The sequence below is a fragment of the Panthera uncia genome, chromosome D1 (genome assembly GCF_023721935.1).
Source record: "Panthera uncia isolate 11264 chromosome D1, Puncia_PCG_1.0, whole genome shotgun sequence".
Classification (NCBI taxonomy): Eukaryota; Metazoa; Chordata; class Mammalia; order Carnivora; family Felidae; genus Panthera; species Panthera uncia.
The window spans coordinates 93036698-93053327 of NC_064808.1; the positions used below are offsets into that span (position 1 = coordinate 93036698).

At 52.6% G+C, this 16630-nt stretch overlaps 1 protein-coding gene across 1 annotated transcript in view; it reads right to left on the reverse strand.

The window, feature by feature from the left end:
* The window catches only part of SORL1 (sortilin related receptor 1), a 174346-nt gene that overhangs the window by 142746 nt on the left and 14970 nt on the right, over positions 1-16630 (reverse strand). Inside the window, exons 2-3 of the mRNA XM_049620870.1 lie at positions 14046-14162; positions 7617-7742 (exon numbers count right to left, since the gene is read on the reverse strand). Coding sequence (XP_049476827.1) covers positions 7617-7742; positions 14046-14162 — 243 coding nt within the window. The remainder of the gene's footprint in view (positions 1-7616; positions 7743-14045; positions 14163-16630) is intronic.

The following is a 16630-nucleotide window of genomic DNA, read 5'->3' on the forward strand; positions in this document are numbered from 1 at the left end:
AAAAAAAAAAAAGGCAAGTTCAGAGCAGACGTGGCCAGGGCCACCCACAGCCCTGCTTCTCACAGCGCGTGCGGTGCTGGGGGCCTGTGGGGCCTCCGTGTGGCTTCCTCGCCATCCCCGGGCCAGGAGATGCCGGTGCTTGCCAAGCAAGGCTCAGGGAAGGAAGGGGTGCGGCACGGGCTGGGACAGAGCCAAAGACTGCTCTCCTTTAACCAGGTAACAGCGCGAGTCAAGCCTTTCTTTCTTTTCTCTCAGCTGACTTGGCCATTCTCCCTCTCTGGCAGGTCACTCGGTCACAATCGGAGGGTGGCTACCAGCAGCGGGGACACAGAAGTCCTGCTCTTCAGACCTGCTGCACACAGACAGGACTGTTTCTACTACCCCTCCATCCTCTGAGCAGCTACGGGGCATGTCTTCCCAGCAAAATCCCTAAAGTCACACCCATCTAGGAAGATGAGCTTCTCCTTGACACGAGGCCAGGTGACAGGGCAGCTCGGAGGACCGTGCAGCCAGTGGGGCCGGCAGACTCACTGTGGGGCACGGCAGGAAACAGCCTGGGGGAGCAGGGGTGGCACCCTATTTAGCCCCTGCACAAGCCGGACTGTAGAGTGACGGCCAACCCAAAGAGTTCTCGAGGGGAGGGGCGCCTGGGCAGCTCAGCCGGTCGAGGGTCCGACTCCGGCTAAGGTCGCGATCTCACGGTTCATGAGTTCGAGCCCCGCATCGGGCTCTGCACTGGTGGTACGGAGCCTGCTTGGGATTCTCTCTCTCTCTCTCTTTCTCTCTCTGCCCCTTCCCCACTTGCACTCACTCACACTCCTCTCTCTCTCTCTCTCTCTCAAAATAAATAAATAAAGAGTTCTCGAGGGGAAGGGACGGAGGCAATTCAACCTGACAAATGTGCGTTTAATGTTCACCACGGACCAGATGGTACGATGCCACGGTGAAAACACAGAATCCTTAGGGTCCGAAGTGGCAGAAAGAAAGACACGACCGTGGATAACTATAACTCGAGGGAAAATGCGATTCAGTGAGACACCATGGACAGAGTCCTACGAGGAGCGCAGAGCACAGATTAGTTCCAGTTTGGGAGACCAGAAAGGACTCCAGGGAAGAGCCGGCCCTTGTAAAAGGCGGGCAAGGCTTCCACAGGGAAAGAACATCCCGAGTCTGAGGCAGTTTGCGCTTGGGAACAAGGGCGGGCGGAAAAAAAAAGTACAGCACGGACTTGAGGGACTGAGGGAACGGATCAAGAAGCACAGATGGTGGCAGGCCTTGAATGCACAGGAGAGATCTGAAGGAAAGCCTCCCTGCTCCCACAAGGGCAAGGGCGGCTCAGAGGGTCACCGTGAACCGGAGGAAGAGGGACCCAGCTCCTCGGGCGCCAGCCAGTCCCCGAAATCAACAACCCAAAGGAATCCGTTCAAGCACACGTCCCCTAATTGGCTGCATCTGACCCAGATCAATCTTCTGTTCAGAATCCTTTTGGTGCTAACAGCTCAGGCTCGTCCTAATGCTCTGCATTCGCTTGCACGCTGCCCCTGCTCCTTTCCCTTTGGCTTTTCCCTCCCCAATTCCCAAGAACACGCTCTATGTGTTTTTGTTTCCTCCACAGCATCTAATGCAAAACTCCAAAGTCTGCAGGAGCCTAATTAAATCTAACCAGAGAGGCCAGTAAACGTTTTGAAACCAAAAACTACCATAAGCAAATGCAACGTTGTGAAAACAGTCATGATCCTAAGAGGACCATCATGATTTCTGGCACGAAGGCGTTCCCTAGAAGTAACAGAGCCCATCTTCCTGCTCCGAAACCATCTTGGTTCCTAAGGTAGGGAGTGTTCTCGGTTTAAAAAGATTTCTGGGGCACCTGGGTGGCTTGGTTGGTTGAGCATCCGACTCCTGGTTTTGGCTCAGGTCATGATCTCATGGTTTCGTGAGTTGGAGCCCTACATCGGGCTCTGTGCTGACAGCACTGAGCCTGCTTGGGATTCTCCCTCTCTCCCTCTCTCTCTCTCTCTCTCTCTCTGCCCCTCCCCTGTTCTGTCTGTCTCTGTCTCTCTCAAACATAAACTTTCAAAAACTAAAATATAATATAAAAATAAATAAAAAGACTCCTCTAGAAATCTACTCCATGGCTTCGACACGTGTCCCATTTAAAAAATCTAAAGATCACATTCCCAGTCAGGGAGCTTATTATCGTTCCTGATAATAGCTAAATGCAACAAGAACAGGGATGCCTGGCTGGTGCACGTGGTGGAGCGCGCAACTCTTGATCTCAGGGCCGTGAGTTCGAGCCCCACGTGGGGCACGGAGTTTACTCTAAACAAACAGTCCAACAAAAGGTGTCAGGAGCGCTCAGCGTGCGCCAGGCACTGAGTTGCAAACGTGCGCCTGCCTTACCAAATTCCATCCTTCTGGTGCTCACGGCAAGTCAGGGCTTTAGCCATGAGTGTCATCTCCTTTACTGACGAGGACACTGAAGCGCAGAGAAGTTCACTGGCCAAGGTGACCCAGGAGGCAGCATCTACATCGGTGTCTGGCTGGTTCAGAGCCCGTCCCTGAACAGTCCAGCCACCAAGCCTTTCCTCTCCTGCTCCAACAGAGGCAGCATTTCCTGAATTTAATGCCGAGGTCGCACACTGTTCCCCGGGGCTCATTCCTGCGCCTCCTCTCTTACTCCGCTCCTCAAGCTTTTGCGGGCAGCTCCCTTCCCCGGCCCCGTGGCAACGCTGAATCATGCCACGCCTGCACGCCCCACACCCGACCACCCCATCCTCGACTCCCCTCCTCTGGCACGATCAGGCGTGTGGTCACCTTTAATCTATAGCCTCACCCTGACTGCTGCCCTCCTCGGCATCTCCCCTCTAACGCGCCGAGGTATTTCGCCGGGTCCAAAACCGAGCCCTCCCACACCTTCCGGCCACGTCCCCCGCTCTGTGCGTGCGACCCCGTCGCCCGGCCCGAGTTCTCACCATTACGGGTGGCACTCCGCTGCCTTCCCTCGGCCCCCACTCCCAATCAGCCACCCAGCTGGCCACGTTTTCCTTTGTACACTCTCCGCTCTCCTTTTTTTTTTTTATCCCCGGTGCTGCCAAGCGTGGCCCACTTCCTACGGGTGGAGCCCACGAGCAAACCGGTGCCGGGCACTGGGTTTTGGTCCTTCTCTTGCCTTCTGGGGCTTGGCAGGGTGCGAAACGCTCAGCGGGTGATTCGAGGCCTGGCTGAGCAACTGGGCAACTTCATGCCTGTATTACCACGACGGTTCCCTTCCCGGCCCCTCTCTGATCTTTCCCCTTCTAATGCATCCCGCATGTTGCCAGGACATACATTTCCCTATAAGACACTATTTACAGCAAGCCCCCTCACTCAGACCCTGCTATGGCTCCCTACTGTCCTCAAGGCCAAAAGCCAACACGACCATCTTTAGATGAGCACCTGCCCGATACCCCAAAGCACCGCGGTGCAAACGCTCCACCCCTGAGAAGTGAATCTCCCCACCGCCTGCACAGAAACCACATACGCCGGCCCCTTGAAGTCTCGGCCCGTGGCCTGTTCCCCCTCTTGGACTCCCGCCAGCTCCACGGAGCTACTGGAATCATGCCTGTCCTCGAAGCTCCATTTCCAACCCCAAGTACCCCGTGAGGCCTTTACTTCCCTGATCCAACCTCGCTGACTCCCCGGCCCCACACACACCCGTGGGTTCCAGCCGGCACTCGGGCACGTGTGGCTTCACGTGGTTACGTAACCGTGCTGCGTGTGCACGTGATAGGAAGTACAGCACATCCTACTCTGCCTTTGGTCCCCAGCCTGCCTGGCTGTCAAGTCTGCCCGAGGCCAGCCCCACAGATCTGCCAGAAGAGCTGACCTGACCTACCAAGTGCTTCCTGGGCGATGTGATTTCAGGAGCATCCTCACGTATCCCCACCTTCCCCACCTTGTCGGCAGTCACTGAATATTCAGCTCTTGGCTTACAACTATGTTTCTTCGTGGAGTGCCTGGGTGATTCAGGCAGTGAAGCATCCAGATCTTGGTTTGGGCTCAGGTCGTGATCTCACGGTTCGTGAGTTCGAGCCCCGTGTCGGACTCCACGCTGACACGCGCAGAGCCTGCTTGGGATTCATTCTCTCTCTCTCTCTCTCTCTCTCTCTCTCTGTCCTCTCTCAAAATAAACTCTTTTTGAAAAAATGTATTAAAACAAACACCTATGTTTTCTCTTTAAAATACAAAGAGTCTAGAAACATAAACTACAGAAGGGGCGCCTGGGTGACTCCGTCGGATAAGCGTCTGACTCTTGATTTTGGCCCGGGTCACAATCTGACGGTTTGCGAGTTCAAGGCCTGCATCAGGCTCCTTGCAGACAGTGCGGAGCCTGCTTGGGATTCTCTCTCGCCCTCTCTCTCTGCGCCTCCTCTGCTCTCTCTCGCTCTCTCACTTTAAACTTAAAAAAAAAAAAAAGCTACAGAATTCACCTCCATGTTAGCACAAGTGATTCTCTCCAGTTCTGAGGGGAGGAACCAAGAGCACAAAGACAGGACAAAGGGCACACAGGAGGCAATGAAGGAACATAACTCCGGAAGGGAAAGAGAGAGGACCAGCTCTCGAGGCTGGGAAGCCTGGCTGCACACTCGGGGGGCCTTTTGTAAGGAGCCCCAGGCGTATGCAGACACTGCGTGGCTGACCTCAGGGGCACTGTGAGGCCAGCAGCACTGGCGGGTGGCCAGGGCTGTGCACTGCTTCAGGGAGGCAGCACACAAGGCTGAGAAGAAGGAAGTGGGGCTGTTGGCAGGTACAAAAATAGACCCAAACACTCACATGACCCCCAGAGCCATTCCATCTCCATCGTGAAGCAAAACCACTGGACCACAGCTGCTCGCCTACCCAGCACCTCCTTTCCCTTTGCACAGGTACACAGCCCCTCGGGCTTCCACGTGGCCCTTGTGTGACATCCTCACCTTTCCAGGCAGCTGCTGATGGTCATTTCAACCATTTCAAACCATACTCCTTGACAGCCCCCCTGACATCTTCACCCAGGGGACGTGCCTGGGCCCCGCAACCAGGACTTAACAGTAAGGCACCCGGCCTGTGTGATTTTTCTCAGGAAGTGGTGGGGCTGGTGGGGCAATCTGCCTTCCAAGGGACAAAGGCAAAAGTAACGGAAGTAACGGGCACAACGAGAGTCACGGTTTCCTTCCTGAGAAGTCTGGGGAGGGGTGACCACCTTCTTTGGGGAACTAGAAACTCAGCAGAGAATGCTGTGTCTCCAACCCACTCAGTCTGCTCCGGGCTCGGCCTCCACCTGTCACCAGGTTCTCCAAGAAGGCGGTTCCTCTTCTGTTTCCCCACCAACTGCAAAGCACGTCCCTCTCTCCCACGAGAAACCCAAGATGTAGCACCTTCCAGGGAGGGGGCACCCAGGCCACAGGCATGCCCCGTCCCCCCGGCACCTCAAACTCCCTGACAACCACCCCTGGAGTTCTCTTCCCGCTCGCCCCAGCGCCCCGGCCCCTGCCCTGCTCCTTCTTCAGACCGGTTGCTTCAAAGGCCCCTCTTCCTCCTGCACCAAACCATCTTCGCGAGCCCAGAACATCATCCTTCCTGTCTTCTGACTACTGAGACGTGCATGCGGGCCTGGCAGCCGCTCGCCACAACCCATGACAAGCAGGAAGGAAGTCAGAACCTGCTTGCGGACCTCTGTGCCCTTGCAGTGGGAGGTGAGGAGGGGGCAGAGAGAGCTGAAAAGGAAGATTCCAGAGGGACAGCGGGGTGGTTCCAAGGCCACAACTGCAGTGAGAGTTAGCTCTGGGGCGATGTGTAAAAAGTCACGGTAACAGGCACAACCTGACAAAGTGAGTAATCTGAGAGTTATTTGGTTCCCAGAGGCAAGGGGGGGCATACGGATCTCTCCGTGGGAGATGTGGCACAGCCAGCAAGCTGGACCCTGGGGCAGGGTTCCTCACCTCACGGGAGTCAAGCCCTGGGGGCAGCGGGGCCCATCCAACTGTGGGAGCCCCGAATACCAGGGCTGCCTGGCCAAGTGCAGTGGGGAGTGTGGTGCAAAGGGCCGGCAATCTTGTCCACAGAGCCACTTCCCTCCAGCACCTCTTCCTTGTTTCTCATCGCGGAGGGAGTTAGGGAAGAGGTGAGTTTGTTCCTAACTGCTGCTTTTCTTCAAGATCAGGCAGGACTGATAGGAACCACGACGTACCAGTAATAATTATTTTCGTTTAAAAAAAAAAATAGGGGTGCCTGGGTGGCTCAGTCGGTTGAGTGTCCGACTTTGGCTCAGGTCATGATCTCGCGGTCCGTGAGTTCGAGCCCCGCGTCGGGCTCTGTGCTGACAGCTCAGAGCCTGGACCCTGTTTCAGATTCTGTGTCTCCCTCTCTCTGACCCTCCCCCGTTCATGCTCTGTCTCTCTCTGTCTCAAAAATAAACGTTAAAAAAAAAAAATTAAAAAAATAAAAGTTTTTAGGGGCGCCTGAGTAGCCCCGCAGGTTAAGCGTCTGACTTTGGCTCAGGTCATGATCTCGCGGTTCATGAGTTCGAACCCCGCGTCAGAAAGCTCAGAGCCTACTTCAGACTCTGGCTCCCTCTTTCTCTGCGCCTCCCCACCCCCTCTAAAAAATAAATAAACGTTAAAAAAAATTTTTTTTTGCGTTGTTTCTATACCCATTAGTAAACAGCTGCTTCCTTGAAACCCAGGAGTGGTCCCTCCTAAGGACCAGTGGCCTGGACCCTTCCCCAGGACCTGTCCACAATCCAGCAACTAAAAGGTTAATGCCTGGCCCAGCAGCGTGGCCTTCAGGACCCAGCTCCCTCCAGACTGGGTCTGTTCTGATTGGTCAGTGCCATACCAGTGGCTAAATATTTTGAATACAGGCAATGGGAGAAGCCAGCGCTGGGGGGTGGGCAGGGAGGAGGTGTAACCTGGCCGAGATGCCTGTGGATCTTGTTCCTTTCTGGATGCCCAAAAAAGCAGCAGCTATGCTTACCTCAGAGGTTTCTGAGCATCCTTAGAAGCAGTGGTCTTAACTCTGGAAGTGAGCTAGGACTCACCAGGGTGGGGAAGAAAGCAATCAAATACACCCTAACCCTGCAGGCTGCCTGATTCCTGTCCTCCCCACCTCTGCAGCCACCTCTCTGGGACCCGGGACAATCTCAAATCAATGCTCCCTCCAAATCTAATTGCCTGGGGTTCTGCTGCAGAAACAAAGCCCCAGGCCAGCCAGCTGGGAAAACAAATCAGGAGGCACAGCAGGTCTGCAGCCTTGGTTTTCTTTTCTCCACTGACTGGTGCAGGTTTGGGGGGAGGGAGGGGCGCACATGGGTAACGCGTTTGCCACCTGTGAGTAGGGCAGCTCATTAGCTGGCAGATTTTCTGTGCATTAGCCCGACAGGTTTGTCTAGAAATCCCGCCTGGCAGGCACCTGGCCCCCCTGATTATGCACAGTTCTACCCTGACAACCGTGTTCTCCCAAGGTTAGCAGAAAAACAGTCACTGCCAAGCTGCAAACAGATGACAAGGAAGTCCTTCTGCCAGCCCCCCTTTAGCAGAGCAGTCGTCCCGGATGGAATCAAGCCCCAGGGAGTCACAACGGGTGGGACAGCGCTTCCTTACACGCTTGTTGTCCGCGGGGCTGTGGTAGAACTGCGCAATCACGGCTTCGCTGCTGTTTCCCACGCCGAAGTTCAATTTCTCGGAAATTTTCTTGAATGATTTTCCATAGTCATAAGACACGTACACCTGGATTAGGGAGGAGGAGAGGGCAAAGAAGACAGAGCTGGTGAGAAACGCAGCAGAAAAGACCCCACCTGTGATCTCAAATCACACCCTGGATCCCAAATGTGGGTGAGAGGCCCCCGGTGTCACGAAACGACAGAAGCCAAGAGATGACACACACAGGAGAAGCGGGGCACCTCTCCGTCCAGTCACGTGGGGGGCAGACGGCAGGGCAATGCCTGCTACACAGGCTCCTTTCTGCCGCCGAGACACGACCCCCCTGCAGGGGGAGACCCACGGATGGCGAAGAGGCTGACCTCCTCCCCACGGCTGGGTTAAGTGTTTAACAAATTACATCCAGCGGCAGATAGAATGTGGTTGTCTGGGGAGGGGAGGGGAGGGACTGGGAACTTGTTTTGCCATCTGTCGAAATGTCCCCAAAAGGTAATCTAATCCTGCAATCCTCTGCTGGGAAGTTCTGTTCCTACAGCACTGAGGAAGATGAAAGAAAAAAAGAAAAAAAAAAAAAAAAAACCCTCCGGGGCCTCCGCAGAGTAGCCCCAGAGATGAGAAAGAAAGCGCTGAGTGATTAAATATGCAGGGAGGTTAAATACATAGGCACCAGATCCCTGGCCCAGTTGGCCTACGCTTGCTAATGCTACATACAGCTCCGGAGAACAGCCACAGGAGCCGTGCCCGTGCCAGCGGTATTTTCTTCTCTCCTGCTTCCGGGTCTCTGGCTACCCAGTAACCACAGTAATAAAACAGAAGAATAACTGTCGTTCGCTGTGTGCTTACGAGGTGCCAGATCCTGTACCACCGTCACGTGAAAGATCTCAGGTAGCTCTTTGCAATGATCAAAATCACTTTACAGATAAGGCATGGGGGGAGGGGGGGCTTACGTGATCAGTCACTTGCCAAAGCCACAGAGATAGTAAGCAGCAGCGTGGAATTGTGATCCAGGCTGCTTGCCTCCAAAGCCAGAAATCCCAAAGCCACTACACCTGGGGTAAATAGATGGCAGAAGAGAAGCCGGCAGGTATTTTGCACCTAGGCTTGCTGCCTATGCAACGTGAAATTAACATAATCAGAGGATTCAAAACAAGGCTGGCTGATGAATCCAATATTAAGAATACTTAGTGAGCATTGGGGTAAGCGCTGAAGAAAAATGACAGGTGCATCCAACAAGGACAGGAAGGACTGGACTAATCCCACAAAGGGTATTGCCACCAGGCCCATTGATGCAACAGCAAACACGGTTTAAGGATCTGACAGGAGGCAAGGACTGTGCTAAGCACGAGACATACAAAGACATGCCCTTTACACACGATGTAAGCATACAAATATTTGCAAACAATAACTCGTGGAAACAATGAACTACGCAAGGCAGGTACAAAGGAACGGAGAGTATCTACAGGGCGTTAATATTTATTAGATGTCAAGGTTAGAAGAGCACAGATAGAGCCTGTGCCAATATCTGGGCCACCGTGGAAGAAACCCTATTACGAACACTTATGTTTACACATGTGTGTTCCCAACTACCAAGCACCACAGTAAGGAGCCACCATAAAAATGGCTTCAGAAATGCAGCAGGTTGAGAAGTTCGCAGATAATTTGAGTGGGTAAAAAGATAAAGTAGTTCTTACTTCCGTTCTCCTGACCCACAACGGACACTGAGACTCCCCGTTAGGTTCCCATGTCACATGTAATAAACTAATGGCTTCTCAAAACGGGAACTCAGCCCCCTCCAGCTCCAACATCCCCAAAATGGATAATCCCCTATGTGTTACCTCCTCAGAAGCACACGTGATGATAAGTCATATTAGGGTAGCATTTTTCAGTATATGATATTCTTCGATATAAATTCTCGCTCAACTTTAAAAATTCTGTGGGTTAGCCTCACCTTTGCCGCCCTCGGCATACCCGAGACATCACAGGCACTCGGTAAAGATTTCTCGCATTAGTAAGTATCATTATATACCACAGAGCGAAGTAAATGAATGGATCCCATAAATGAATAAAAAAGAATGACAGCAATGAGTCAGTGAGTGAATGAAGAATTATTTCCATTTAAGAGATCACAAAAACTAAGACTCAGAGAAGTTCACGACCAGCCCGAGGTCATACAGCCAGTAAGTGACAAAACTTAACGGGTTCCTCCAGTCCCGGTTCCAGTTGTCTTTCCACTCTTGCAAGTTACTCTTCTAAGAGAACGTTCTCTTCTACGTACTTACGTCGCTCTGTTAAAGAGGAAGATCATACGCTGAATCTCCAGGCCGGGCAGTAGGCGTGCAGGAGAAGGGATAAAACACCAACTTTAACAAAATACAGGTCCTTTCTGGGATTCTCAGCCCCATTTCATACTCAGAGGTACAACAGCCCTCACCACCAAAAAGCTCTTCCTTCATACACACCTGCAAACAAACCCCATCTCTTTAGGACTTCTACTTCTTAGAAGTGAAGACTAAGTATGTGAGGGTCCCTCCTACACCTCCAGGCTCTTGTAAAGGACTCATCAACCTTTCCTCCTTTCTCCAGGTTGAACAATCCCAACACGATCTTTTTATCCTGTCCTTAGAATTCTTTTTTTTTTTTTAATATTTAATGTGTATTTATTTTTGAGAGACAGAGTGAGAGCAGGGAAGGGACAGAAAGAGAGGGAGACACAGAATCCGAAGCAGGCTCCAGGCTCTGAGCCGTCGGCACAGAGCCTGACACGGGCCTTGAACTCACAGACCGTGAGATCATGACCGGAGCCGAAGTCGGACGCTTAACCGACTGAGCCACCCAGGAGCCCCGATCCTGTCCTCATAATTCTTATTTCTATTGGATTAACCTAGACACTAAGCTCCATAGGGCAAAGCCCAGGCTGAGGGCTGTGCACAGCTTTCCACCCTCCTCCACCCAGGAAGCCCAGAAAAGGCCTCTGCCAGCACACAGATAACGCCAAGAAGGCTGACGGCCTCATGGTCTCCGCGCTGCACCCCCACCGGTACATTCTGGTTCAGTCTTGCCCCCAGGCTTGTACCAGGCTGCTGACTCACTGCCCACTATGATCTCCAGGCGAATCCGGGCAAACACCCCGTGCCCACTCATCTTGTGCATCGACAGCATGGTCTTTCTCCCAGCACAGGTTTCTGCACTGATTGGTCCCCTCTGACTTCTCCAAGGCACTGCTCCCTAAGGAACAGAATACAAGGTGGGGCGCCTGGGTAGCTCAGTCGGTTAAGCATCGAACTTCAGCCCAGGTCATGATCTCACAGTTCGTGAGTTCAAGCCCCCCCGGTGAGCGCACAGCCTGCTTGGGATTCTCTCTCTCTGCCCCTCCCCAACTTGCGCACACACTCTCTCTCTCTCTCTCAAAAATAAACACACGTTAAAAAAAAAAAAAATTTCCTTTTGAAAAGAAAATACTCCTGGCTGCTGATTCACAAGACCACACTTTGAGGAGCAAGGTTTTGCAAGCACTCTCTCATTGACAGATGAGAAGACCAAAAGAAGGTTGATGACTCGGCTCAAGGTCAGACGGCTCATGAACGGCAGAGCCGGGATCCAAACCCAGGGAGGGTGATTACAGAGCCAGAGCTCAGCCACACGCCAGCTCCACGGGCTACCAAGTTCTGCCCTGTGACCGAGCTAGCAAGTACTGGCCCCGCTCCTCGGACAATGCTGGGGGACACCGATCATGTCGCACCACTCTGGGCACAAGGGCAGCAAGTCCTACCATTGTTAAAACCTTAGCTGGTGGATTCTGATCTTCCCTCGGACGCTATCTCTGGAGAGCTCTTTGGCCAATGACGTTGCACCGAGTACGTCGTAAACTATGTCAGGACGGGGCAGAAACAAAGAGGTGGGAAGGACGAACCGAAACAACACCTAAACACCGAGTGTTTCCTTTCGTCGACCAGACTTATCAGAGAAAAGGACGGCATTCAGCTGTCATTCCTCATGCAACTCGCTACAAGTTCATGAGGACAGTTTTTTGTTTTGTCTTGTTTTTTTTAATCTGTTTAAAAGCAAACCTTCCGGGATTTCAGATCCAGCCCTTTTTTATGTACTGAATATGTATGACTTGGCCGTCCTCCGACACACCCACCCAGTCCCTCACTTGGGCAGGCTCTTTCCCTTCTGCCCTGCTGACGGGGCCTTGTGAGCCGTGTTCCCACTCTTCTTTGAAGAAAGTCTGGATCGTTCCTATCCCGGCACCACCGACTCCAGCCTCTGAGTCATTATTTCTGCATTAACTTTTCACATCAGAACATCTCACTGCCAGCTGCCAAGGCTTCAACGTAGCCTGTATACAGACGGGGGAAATCTCTACCACTCCTATTTATGACCTCCAAGCATTGCGTTTCCTTTCCATTGAATCTTATCATGTATTACATTACAGAATAGTTTATCACTTGGACTGTTCAATGGCTTCTTGGGAAGATACACCCAAATATTTAGCGTGAGAACCGGGTTTGGGCAGAGTGGCAATTTGTGGGGTGACCGGCCATCCCGGTTCACCTCGGACTGAGGAGGCTCCCAGGATGTGGGACTTTGGGGGCCGAAGCACAGACAAGTTGGCCACGCCAGAAACACGACACTCTCACACAGACAGCGCGTGATCGGGCCTCCTTAGCCACCGCTCTCCTCCCACAGATATGCCGAGCGACCTCATGCAGGCCACTTAATGTCTCCAGGCTCCTGTCTGTCCAGCAAGGCCATAAACCAATGGTTAAGGCTTTTACCTATCTTACAAAAATAACAGTAATAATAATAATCTAGATAAAGAATGTTTTTAATGTGTAAAAAACCCTAAGGAGGACTTCTCAACACAGTAGGGCAGAGAGCTGTTTCCTGTGAGATACATACATCCCCAGGTGCCTGTGGGCCTCACGGGACCGACGGCATCCATACGCTGCCATCTGTGTTTGCAAACCCTGATCACACTTACAAAGGGGCCGAAGCCCCTGCCCCCAAGTAAGTCCAGCCGTCCTCCAGAGCACTACACCCAACCTGGCTGTCAATACAGGGGTTTCCCACCCACCCCTGCCCAGCAGCCACCCTGGGCAAAGCGATGTATCACAGCCCTTCTATTGCCCTCCCTGTCCATGGCTGCCTCGCTTGTACCCACTAGGAAACAGCCCCCAGTGCTTCCTCCAGTCACCCACCTCGGAGCTCATGTGACCCAGACAGCGGATACCCAGAGAGGGACCTCCCTGAGACCAAATCTATACTCAAGAATTACAAGTGGATCCTTCAGGCCGATGAGACAGTACCAGCAAATTCAGCAGGAGGTTTCCTCTGGCCAAGGGGGCACAGGAAACAAATCTCCACACTGTGTTTCTTTGTCCACAGATTTACCCTGTGGTGACATCGGTCCCTGACCCAAGGCAGGGGCTGTTCCTCTTCCAGCACGGGGAAGTCTGGAGCGGGGACCGCACTGCTGGGACTCAAGGACGAGCTCTGGCCCTCACATACATTGTGCTTGACCCGCCCAAGTTATTTGTGAAAACCACACATGAGCTGCCAACTTGTAAGACTCAGCAGTTTTCACAGAAAAAGCCCGATCTCTGAGCTTCTCTCAGAGATCAGATCTGGCGACGCCGGGCCCTCCACGGCAACCAGAGCTGGGGCCGATGACAGCAGGCCCCTCCAAAGCACGCAAATCCCTTCTACTTCCTCGTGTCTCTAGGACACGGAGACCAAGGATCAATCACCATGTTCAAATTAACATACGGGGGAATGCTTCTTGAACCTGTATCTCTACCGAAGCGGGAAAACGACCCACAGGGTACCAGGAGGCCACACACGTCAAGAAAAACGGGAGAGATCGTTTTTCTCGGGGGACATAAGAGTGTTGTAAATGTGGAGGCCACCCACCTGGTCTCTCGTGGGCCTTTGGGTCTGTGACCCCTGGTCTCACACATCCAAAGCACCTGGACGATTAAACGCTACCGAAAGCCAACTGTGGAAAGAATGGGATTCAACACCACTCACCCAACCGTAAGGGGTTCCCTCGGGCTCCGCGGCAGACGCGCAGCCCCGCCCGGAACGCACTTCTGGCATTTCGTGGAACAGACGCAACGAGCCAGATCATACCCTATCACTTCACAAAAGTAATCACACATCCCGTGGATCTCATTGCAAAACTGACCGCGCCGCCCTCTGTTCGACGAACAAGGGGGTATTTAGTACCTTCTAGAGTCTCTCCCCTGTTGTAAAACGTATCCCCATCCCTTCTCTAATTACCCACTGTTTTTTTCTGGCAGGATAACCCCACCAGATTCCAAAAGGGCGTGCTGGCGGCACAGGAGTGTGCAGAACAACACCAATACTTACATCACTGCTCCTGGGCCTCGCCAGCGCCAGGCTGTCCCGGGCTAAGGCCACGATCACGTTGCTTTTCTCTCCGGCCCAGTGCACCACCATCTGATTGTGGGAGTCATTCAGGCTAACCTGAAAGAGGTCAAACCAACAAAGGCATTAGGACCCACGAGGAGCGAAGGCCGTAATGTTCTAAAGCAAGACTCCTCCTTTGTCACTCACAAATAGCTAAGGTTCTTAGATCTGGAACACTGGGCCAGGGCGGCCTATTTTTCCACCAATGCAGATGCCACCAGACACAACTTCCCCAAAAAGAAACACGAATTCCTTGCTATTTTAGATACAAATGGATTGCAAAAAAAAACAAAAAACCAACTTCTCAGGCTCTCTCTGGCATCACCAATGACTTCGCTTATTCTTGTCTTCTGCATAATCAATCTCTGGTCACTTTCATCCCCAACCCATACACAGGACATGCACCCCCTAAGGCTTAAAACCAAAACGCTGGAACATCTTCCTCATTCAGAAAAAGTGCTAAGGCCAGAAAGACCACACGCTTTCAATTTTTTTTTTTGAATATTTTATTTTTGAGAGAGAGACAGGAGTGTAAGCGGGAGAGGGGCAGAGAGAGAGGGAGACACGGAATCCAAAGCAGGCTCCAGGCGCTGAGCTGTCAGCACGGAGCCCAACGTGGGGCTCGAACCCACAAACTGTGAGATCATGACCTGAGCCGAAGTCGGACGCTTCACCGACTGAGCCACCCGGGCTCCCCGAAAGACCACACTCTTGCAAACATCTGTGCCACCGGGTGCTCCGGCTGGCTGGCCTAGAGCAGCCACTGCTCACCCTTAGGGCCTAACAAGGAGGAACAAGAGAAAAACATCACGGCACAGTTTTATTTAATTAGTTTTAGAGTGTCCCAGGCAAGGAAATCTTTTCCAGGACTCCCCAGAAATGACCTTTGGATTATTGCCAGCAGTAGTTCCCGGACTCCTGGATTCTGTAAACCAGTAAATGAAAATAAATTAGAAAAGCCAACAGACGACTGGTTGGCCAACTCTGTTTTGCCAGGTAGGGACGTTAACAAAAACAGCAGTCAGAGCCTGACTTGCTGGTCTCTGAACCGGTTTTTTCTGCTTCCTGAGGACACTGCAGACTGTTGCCCAGGCTGCCTTGCAGTGGGGTGTGGCCTGGGTCTGACTGAAGGTGGCGGTGCCAACCAGCCCCAGCCCCCTCCCGGCCTTCTGCTTCTTCCCCATCTGCGGGCTCCGTCCGGGACTCCAGAGCCCCAAAGGTGAGCGGAACCACAAGCAGGAAGGAGCCCACGTCCCCGAGGAGAAAGCCCTCCCCTAATCAGTCACACTCATTTTGAACTCCCCACAGTTGGGCAACCCAATGACACCACTGGGACTGCCGGGACTCGTCCGTTATGCAGTTAGCCCTCTTAAGCAACATAACCACCGTCTACAATCACTGCCATTTTTTAAAGGAAGGACAGTTTCACACCGAAAACAGAGTAAGGATCTATCTCAGAACAAAGAACAGTTTGTGCGATAGTCCCACTTTATGAAAAACCAGCTACGTTACTTTTATTTGTTCTACTTCACCAGACACCGATGGATCGTTCAAGGGCTGGCATCTCACAACCCCCGAGCTAACATTTCACCCCCTCCGTGTGATGAGCAAACCAAGGATCGTACTAACAAAAATGCCGTGGGCTCGTGTTAATGGTCAGAATCAGGGCAAACCACCGCCCGCCTCCCCCCCACCAGCCCCCAACAGTCAGGAGAGTGCATGCTCCCTCTTGCGGAGCAACGTCGTGGAGAAGCCTCTTGCTTCTCCAGCCTCAGCTGTCTTGGGCACGCGTAGAAGGATCAAGATCCTGGGCTCTGGGTAGTCTCTGTATAGCCCACCTATACACACACCCCACCACCCTCACCTCTCGGGCTGATGAAGAGTCCAAGCCTGAGCTGCGGTGCCCTCTGAGCTGTCTTCCTATCAAGGTTCTGCAGCAGAAAACCCTCCCCTCCCCACACCTCCTTTCTCCTTTCTGTTCCTTACCCCGCCACTGCCCTAGCTTTCCCCACCCCCTCCTTGAGGTGCTCCCAGATGTCACAGGGGAGACAGAAAACAACAGTGCCATAAAACCTGGCAGACAAGATGACAAAGGAGCTAATCCTTAACTACTTTGCTTTGGCTCTTGAGCGCCCGCGTCTAATTTGATCTATCGGAAATGAGACCTCTTTCAAGAAAAGACCTTTGATATGTTTTTAGGAAAACATGTCATTCCAAAATGTCCCTTCTCATTCCCAGAGGTAAGTCCAGGCGACCATCAAGCGAGAGGTACAAATAAAAAAGAGAAAGAAGTAAATAATTGAACCCAGAACGCTAGAGGGGAAAAAAGCAGCTAAGATTGGAATCTCCACCAGCAACTCATGCCTTACTTCCAGCCTTCCTGTTCCCCCACCTCTCCCCTTCCAGCTCATGCCTCTGGGAAGAATCTAGAAGCACCTACAGATCAGAAGCCCACTAGCACAGGTGCCCTGGGAATTCAGGCTACAAGCCTTTCCCCTCCAAAAACATTCCCACCCTTAGAACCA